Consider the following 9,447-nt stretch of genomic DNA (forward strand, 5'->3'; position numbering starts at 1 on the left):
CTGATATAAAACAATCCCTTCACTATTAATAAAAATGTTATAAAATGATTATTTATTACGTGGATCAGTTAATTTTTATAGAGAAAATGAAGAGTTTTATTATAAAATAACGGACTTCAACATGAAGTAAGTCAGTTCTATGATGAAGTGACTGCGTAATTAGTAACTAAGACCACAGTTAAATCATAATTATCTCCCCCTGTTACTGTCCTAAAATTGCAATACGCATGCGCCGTAATGAAAACAGAAATTGACTTTTCTTCATTCTGAAGTTGAGTGAATTGAAAACAGATAATTTCAGGGCCATGGCCCAAGATCAGTCGTCTCTGTTACTCAGAAAACAACTCAAAGGTATGTGTACATGAAAAATTTATCGGTGAATAGTTTTTTGGACATAAATTTATCTCAGAAACTGCGAAATTGAACGAATTGGTCAAACTTTTTGTCATGTCGTTCTCTTTCTTCCTTGCTACAGTTGATAGCTCGACTTATTTATTCATTCATCCGCTTTCTCCTTTTCCGTTTTCGTGTAGCTTTGTTTGAAAATCGTGTTTGGCAAACAATCCCCTCTCTTTAATAATTCATCTCTATTTGTCATTAGATTCAGTTAAGAGTCAGTGATTCAATAATTTCTTGTTTTTTTTGACCGTTCATTTTTTTTATTGATTTCCTTTTTCAGTTTTTGTTTTGTTTATCAGTAGCCCACTTCCAGCTGGCAGAAAAAATCAAATCATGTTGATTGAATCAATAACTTTGATTTGATGTAGCCTAAAACTAGGCTCAAAATTTGTTCCATGTGCACCTGATAATGGCAATAAATTTAAAGGGATAGTGCCCATTTATGGGGGTTGATTTGAGTCTTGATTGAATATTATGTAAATAGTTTCAGAAGTACTAGAAATGTACGAAAAATCGCATAATTCCTTCAAAAATATCTCAAATTTATAATTTCTTTTTCTTGAGATATCTCTTCTATAAGCATATATGGCAGTGTCTCAAGTAAAGACAACTCGTAATTTTCATGTGAATAGTTCTGGACTCACATGGATTTGAAGGCTCAAATTTCGACGGTGATCTGTGAACACGTTTACTGATTTGCTAAGCAAAAGAATTCCTGTTTCTGGGACTAAGGTTTGATTGGTCAAAAACATGGCGCAACTATCCCTTTAAATGTATATTGATGTTGATGAAAGAAATAAAAGTAGCCCATCTTAATCTATCATCATACATTTCGGTTGTTAAATACATGAAAGGAAACTACAGGAGTAAAATCCATAAGGTTGAAATTGTAAATTGTAAAATTCTACATTGGTGGAAATTGAGATTAAAATAGATAAATTTTCTAAAGCACAGTCTAGTAGAGCATCAATTGTTCTTTGTAACATGGCGTCATTTGCTTATGTTACGTTAAAAGAATGATGTCTCTTGGTTCTAATCCTTGGATGAATAAGTCTTGATGAGCATTACTAAATGACAGAACCAAAGTTAGTTTGTTTGTATTGTAATAATTGTTATTTGTAGAATTAAATAAACATCCTGTAGAAGGTTTCTCTGCTGGTCTGATTGATGATGATGATTTATATAAATGGGAGGTTGTAATTTTAGGACCTGGTGACACAATTTAGTAAGTAGTTTTTTGCCTCTTGTAGATAGTCCAAATCCCAGCATTGGTTGAGGTATCTTCAGATTTTTCAACCCAGTTTCCTCCTATCAGTGATGCACTTGAGAGGGGCTGACTTCAGAAAAACCATCTAGTTGTTTGGATAAGACATTAAATTGAGTCTCTTAGTGCTACAGGCTGTGCTGTAGATAAAGAAAGTTGGGTAAACTGCCTCAGTGTTGTTGATAGGTCATATGATCCTGCCTTGTTGATGATGACTGACGAAACAATATTACATTTTGATAATTTCAGTGAAGGAGGAGTGTTTAAAGCTGAATTAACTTTCCCTAAAGAATATCCACACAGACCTCCAAAAATGAAATTTGTCACAGAAATGTTTCACCCAAATAGTGAGTAGATTAATTATGAATTGGCCCTGAAATGGAAATGTGTGTATATCAATGTTATTGTATGTATATTTCAATTGGCCCTGATGGAAATGTGTGTATATCAATGTTATTGTATGTATATTTCAATTGGCCCTGATGGAAATGTGTGTATATCAATGTTATAGTATGTATATTTCAGTTGGCCCTGAAAGAAGTGCTTGTATATCAATGTTATTTTATGTATATTTCTGTTGGCCCCGATGGAAGTGTGTGTATATCAATGTTATTGTATGTATATTTCAGTTGGCCCTGATGGAAGTGTGTGTATATCAATATTACATGAACCAGGAGATGATAAATATGGTTATGAGAAAGCTTCCGAGCGTTGGCTACCAGTTCATACAGTAGAGACGATATTACTCAGTGTTATTTCTATGTTAGCTGATCCTAATGATGAATCCCCAGCTAATGTTGATGCAGCAGTATGTATTAGCTTTTCTCTCTATCTAGATAAAGTTGTAATCTAAGATAAAATAAGTTTAAACATAATAGTGCAATAAACCTGCCACAAGGAGCTTTGATGGCAAAATGATATCAGATTTCTTTCAAGACAAAATTTTACTAAAAACAAGTTATGTGAAATTAAGCTGCCATAAGGAGCAAAGGTAGCAAAATCATATCGTATTCATTTCGTACCAAACTTTCGTTCCGTTTATTTAGCTTTTATTTTAGTATAGCCACTTCAGTTAGGGTCTAACGACAGCCCTCTTAAATGTTCCTTTTGACCTAACTTGGTAACGTCTGCTTTAACAAATCAAATTTCTTATCTCTCCAGTGCTGTGACACAGTGTTTATCAAGACCCTACCTGAAGTGGCTACATTATAAATAAAAGCTATTAAAAAAAAAACAGAACGAAAGTTTCGTTTAATTTTAATTCGGCTGAGTGAATAGGGTTCGACATGGAAAGATGTAGTCATTCAGAAAATCGTGTGGATGTATCTATATCTGAATTAGAAAAATACTAGGATTCCTGAATAGAGTTTCGTCGTTGTAAACTGTGTGTCAATTCATTTTAGTTTCTATTTGTAATCGATTGTGTTTAATTATAGAAATTGAGAAGAGAGGAGCCCGATGTTTACAAGAGAAAAGTTGGTCGCCTTGTTCGTAAAAGTCAGGATGATTTATGATGAAAGAGTTGGATAATTGGTAAGTGCATCCAATCAAATATTTTTGTTCTTTAGACACGCAGAGTCACTGTATACTGGCTGATAAATTTCTACGATAGTGAATAATTCAGGAACCTAATGTTAACATTAATCTTTGATGCTATGGCAAATCTATTAGCTGTATTATTCACTACTCTCTTACAACACAATAATAAGGACTTGAAAAGGAAAAAGAAAAACTTGCAAGTCTCAATTGAGTAATGCACAGTAGAACTCTCCCTGTTATTCCCCAATTCATAGAGATGAGAATATGGATACATACGAAATGATGCCAAATATTGATTGAATCCTATGGCTGAATAGGGCTGTTTATTTATGTTTTTGTCAGTCGGACATTTTTCAACGACCTGTGAAATTTGATCTTAATTTCCCTTAGCTGCTAGAATGAATGAATAATCTTTATTTTACTTTCTTTTTCAGTTTTGTGCAAAGTGAGACTAATAATTTGAAGAGACAAAACACAGCAGCAGTTTAATAATGTTATTTTTATAATGTCAGACATATTCAGAGTTTTCATGCTATTTCTGGTGTTTGTTGGTGAATGATATTAATTCAGGTGTCCTTTTATAAGTCAATTTAAAGAGATTGCAAAGAGGTTTTCTAAAAGATTGTATGAGTATGACATCAATTTCCAAACATCAATTTGCACCATTCAAATTTCAGTCAGGTGTCTGTGGTTCCAGTAATTCCACTGAAACTAAGTGTTTGATGACATCACATCATGATTAGTGACGTCACCAATCAATCATTTTTTTGTTATTACCACAGATGTCTGATTGAAAATTGGAATTGTACAAATTGATGCATAAGGTTTTATGCCTTTTTTCATTGTTTAATACAAGGGAAAAAAGGTACACCCCCTCAATGTGGAATATATCCAAGAATGAAAATTAAGCATTAATCTAGTAATCTGATTGGATAATAAGATTTACCTTTCAGATGACTGGAACTATGAGCTTAAAGAAACATATAGGTAGTATCTTCATGTTTTTAGGTTAAAATTCTGAGTTGAGAAATAATGGGTCAAATAGATCTGTTGAACATAAGGGGTTCATACATAAATACAGTACATGTTTTGGAAATTGGCTACAGCTGAAATATGTGAAATTAGTTTAGAGTAATTTCAATGCTGCCATTGTTCATTAGATTGTTGACTGAAATCCTATATTATAATTTAAAGATCTCTTGTAGTGTTATTAATGATAGGGTAATTTTACGACAAATCGTTAGCTTACTTGCGTGAATTAAAGCAGAGCATTTATTAAAGCATTGGATTGGAGTAAATTTTGAGGCAATAAGCTAGAGCTGGAATACTATTCATTTGACTATTGTTTGGAGATTGCAATTGTTCATAAAATTGTGGGCTGAAATCTTATACTGAATAGTTTTGAGATCTTTTGTTGGCATTTTGATTCATAACTTTTATTAAGTTAGTAAATAAGTTTCATTAATTAAGCAGGGAATTTCAACAATCATTGGATTTGTGAAACTCAGACTCATTCATTACGATCCATAAATTCACTGGTTGGGGCATGAAAACTTTGAATATCTCAATACAATACTGGTTTGTTGTGTATAATAAATCATTTATTTACTCATTGTCCAGTTATCATTATCACCTCATTGGCACTGGATATTCCTACCACAGTAGTCTAGAACATTCTGACCCACACCAGTAATATCTATCACAGCTTGGTCAGTAAGGTTTGGACTACTGTAGGTGCTTGTGTTTGGAACTACAGGCATTATAGATTAGAAAAAATTCAGCTAATATTTGGTTATAACACAAAATTATAAGCATACATTGTCACTAGGAAAAAAGTTTTCAAATTTAATTAAGCTTCAAGAGTCAGCAAGTCATCAAAATTTGAGAATACAAACAAATTTTACTAAACTGCTTAGAAAACAAATATTATTTAAAATGTAGATCGGGATACAGAAATAGATTGGATATTGATACAGACAGTCAGAATTATCTTACAGAGAAACTGGGTTATTTTTGTCAATCTTCTGAAGGGATTTTAATGTATATCAGCACAATATCAAGTGTAATTTGAGACAAAGTATTCTAAGTCTACTAACTCATCGTTCAAGGTTTTACTGTATCATTGTGAATCACATAATCTATTATGATACGGCTGAGATTTTCAAAAAGGTTTCCTCTGTAAATACTATTTTAGTTTTACCTAACTCTTATAAGTCCAAGCTGTTGTTAACTAAACGTGTAAACTTAACAATCTTTGGAATTTTGACACCATGGAAATCAGTATTTTTGGTACCTAATTGTCTGTGAAATATCCATCCCAACATTTATTACTTAACATGTAAAATTAACCGAAATCGGTCGAAATTCTGAAAGAAACATAAATTTTGAAGATTTGATGAACCTTGAATAAACAAGTATTTTGGTTACCAAATTGTCTGTGAAATATCAATCTATTTCTGTCTGTGTATTGAGATAAATTGTATATAGAAACCTATATGATTGTAAAAAGTTTGTTCTATTCCTTTAATCCTTTCTGTTCTCACTAACATACTAAACCTATATAGAATGGAAAACTAACTGTGTTTCTCTATGAATTCAAAAATCTTATGTTTTTGGAGCTAGTACACTTTCAACAGTGATAACAATTACAAAGGGTTACTTATAGCTAGCACTTTTCACCATTATGATTCCTCATTTCTAGAACAACTTGTGGATTTCACTTTTTAAAATAACATTTTGCTAGAATATTTTTTGTCAGGTGAAGTTTTTCGTGAGATTGGAGATGAAAAATGGAATGGTGAAAATAGAAGCTGTATGTGTCCATGATCACAGTTATCTGAAGTTTCATAAATATAACTACGAAATACTTAACATCATAGCGGCTCAACACTTATAAAAACACTAGTTGAGCGAATATTTCATATTGTGCAACTTCAGATAACGAGACAACTAGAATTCAATCCTTTAACCTTGGTATTCTTAGAAAAACTGGCAATCAGTAGAACTGATGAATATGTATAAATACATAACATAATAAGATCAATATTAAATCATTTGGACTAAAACTGTTTAGATTTCTCAAACTTTTCTGTATTATATCTTGTAGCAAACTACTTTTTCCACTGAAGGTTGTTATTTATGCAATGAAAAGTGCTAATTCTGTCATTTTGTTTTCTTTTATTGGGAAATTTGCAAGAACTATTTTGGGTTGGAGTGTTATAAGTGGATTTTATTTTGCAAAATATTTGTAACATTTTCAGTTGATCTTGCCAAGTATTTTGAGTCCTTACCCTCATAGCATTTCTCTCTGTTCCATGTGGAGCCATTTTCTTAAAAATCTTGTTATTAATTTTTGTCGTGAGAAATTAGGCAAACAAACTTAAATAAAAATTGCAAGATTGTTTAATGGGCCGTGTTTCTCATTCTATTAATTTTTGTTGTTAATGGGGAATTTTTAATTGAAATTCTCCACTTACAATAAATGTATTTTATTATTTTTTAAGAAACAGAGGCCTGAATCTCTGAATATGGAATACAAGTAGAATTTCAACTCCTGAAGAAAGAAATGTACCCCCTTGTTAACCCTAAAATTTTAAACCACAATCTTCACAATGGTCAAGTTATTGCTTCTTCATTTTATACCTTGACTACAATGGTCCACTTTCTTCTTAACAGAAGTTTGTGAATGCAGCAATTTGATTTGATTGTATGCCAGTGAATACAGCCAATCTAAACCCTTGACAGAAAGACTAAAAAATAATTATGCACGAAATCGAGGGCTCTGCTTGGCTGTATTCGCTTACATACAATCAAATGAAATTGCTGACCATGAAACAAGAAAATGGACATTGCAGTCATGGTATAAGATGAAGTAATACATCGACCATTGTGAAGGTGCGTTCTTCCCTAAAGTTCAAATCTTTTATCCTACCTGCTGTGTAACTCTTATTATTTATGTGTGAATTTTCATTAATAAATGATATATTATTATTAAATTGACTATTTTCTAGTCTGCAAGATCAGATTAACTGTTTTTCCCTGCTTTACAGTCGTGCTTCTTACAAATCTGCAAAATCTTATAGGATTATCCAAGAATGACTGCCCTAAGTGCAACATGCTAATAACAATAATATGAATTCTTTCAATGTTGCAAACACCTATATGTCCAACTCTCTTAGTCTTTGTACTATGGCCCATTTAAATTAAATATTTTTTTTATGGAAGCTGAAAATTACCAAAGTTAAACAGCAAATTAAAAGGCTTAGCCGTCATAGGAACATTTTGAAATTCATACTATCTCATACTAGTCCTCATTCGAAATATCAAATCACTAAGTTGCTGTCTCCCTTACTTTTTGTACGGAGGCCCATTAAAGACATACACTAATCGATATATATATGGCCTATGTAGAATAATACTCAGAGTTTACGGGCAATTTGCGAGTCTAGCCGTGATAGGAACTTATTGCAATTCATATCATACTGTCTCACACTAGTCCTCATTCGAAATTTTGCAGTGCTATTATAACTTAAAATTTGACGTCACCCTTAGTTCACTAACATAACTCTACACTAATAAACATAAATATTATAAATGTGTTCTAAAATATTTGAGTCATTCTGCCCCTTATTTGTACCACTCGTCTCGATCGTAGCAAAATTTCGTGCAAACAAGCCCCCCCCCCCCCCCTCCCCCTTCCAACCCCCTGAGCCAATAAGCCTATGTTGAAATTGGTATAGCTCTTTCAGTTTTCAAACGATTTTCGGAATTTTCGATTTTCGTACGACTTTGTGTGTAAGCAAGCCTAAATGATCTAACAATGAGGATCTTGTTTCACCAACCATATACCGAATATGGCCATATTTGATCCACTATCTTTAAATTTACTGTGGTTTAATCTGTTCTATTGCAATCATATTTGTATCTTTTGCACTTTTTCGTCCCAGAATTTATTGCCACATTTTTGTAGTCACAAAGTCAAAGCTTTTCAGTAAATTTTCTAATTATTTTCTTTGAGGGTAGCCAGATTTAGGCCTAAAACTTGAATAATGGTGAACTTTATTGTTACAGTAACGCTATATCCCTTTAAATTTCGGGGTAATATTTGGCGCGAATCTAGCAATCATGTTATTTGTTCTGTCAAGAATTAAAGGTCCCCTTCCGTGTAATTTACTTCACAAACATGTGAATTTGACAATTTTTTCCCTCGGTAACTTAACGAAATATACTTTATTCGTTGATACAAAAATTTTTGAACAGGTTTTAGACTTTACAAAGGATTTTGAAGTCCAGTACCTCTATTCAAAATTCTTTCAACCAGACACTCTGAAATATTGGTGGATCTTTTCCTTTAATAATTTATCAACTTTCACCAAATTGACGAGAAGGTGACAGTTTAAAACCATCAGAAACTCAAAACAATTTTTTGGCGGGAAGAGTTGACACGTAGAGCACGTGGATGCAGAATTGTGGCTGCTGATTGGCTGAAATTCAAATTGTCAGTCAAAAAGTGGGAGGAGTTTAACGTAAAATCATCGTTTGCATATCCATAGGTGCGCATTTCTGAGCGGGATTTCGGTCTTATCAGTGGTGACTTATGACTTATGATATATTCTGTATTGGATTCTGGATGGTTTTGAATTATTTCGATATTTTTAGTGCTAAATCTTTGACTAATATCTGTGGATTGGGATTTATTTGGTACTATCTGTATCATTCCGGATGGATTTAGATTATTTTGTGATTTTTCTATAAAATAATGGATTCAACGATGACACTTTTGGAAGGAGTGACAAAATAAATATTGGACACTTATTCACAAGAAGGTAAGCCATTTTCTTCATTCAAATTTTGATTGGAAACTTATAAGGAATATAAACTGGTTTTCTAGAAATAGGGACACCAATAGCATCGATTTGTACCATTCCAATTTCTAGTCAGACCTCTGTTTTATTTTTTCCGATACCACTAAAACTAGTTTTTTTTTTACGTCACTATTGCCGAATCTACAGTCTTTGTGAAATTGACGTTATCAACCGCACAGTTTTACTTCAGTGGAATTGCACAAAAAAAGAAGTTAATCAGAAGCATGAATACCTTGAATAGCTCATTTCATTTAGATCTACTAAACGTTTTGTTAAAGGGATTGTAAAGAGATTTTTTAAATCTTTTATGTGTATAAGGGAGGGACACCGATAGCATCAACTTGCAACATTCCAATCTTCATTCAGACGTATATATGACTC

General features: G+C 32.5%; 1 protein-coding gene across 1 annotated transcript; it reads left to right on the forward strand.

Annotated features, from left to right (window-relative positions):
• Nucleotides 1-229: 229 nt before the first annotated feature.
• On the forward strand, nucleotides 230-7,194 carry LOTGIDRAFT_225382 (hypothetical protein). Its single transcript, XM_009049574.1, has 6 exons — nucleotides 230-351; nucleotides 1,522-1,624; nucleotides 1,913-2,010; nucleotides 2,293-2,471; nucleotides 3,100-3,196; nucleotides 3,637-7,194. The coding sequence occupies exons 1-5, from the start codon at nucleotides 306-308 to the stop codon at nucleotides 3,175-3,177; spliced, it is 504 nt and encodes a 167-aa protein (XP_009047822.1). The 5' UTR covers nucleotides 230-305; the 3' UTR covers nucleotides 3,178-3,196; nucleotides 3,637-7,194.
• The last annotated feature ends 2,253 nt before the right edge of the window (nucleotides 7,195-9,447 follow it).

This window comes from Lottia gigantea (assembly GCF_000327385.1).
Source record: "Lottia gigantea unplaced genomic scaffold LOTGIsca_139, whole genome shotgun sequence".
Classification (NCBI taxonomy): domain Eukaryota; kingdom Metazoa; phylum Mollusca; class Gastropoda; family Lottiidae; genus Lottia; species Lottia gigantea.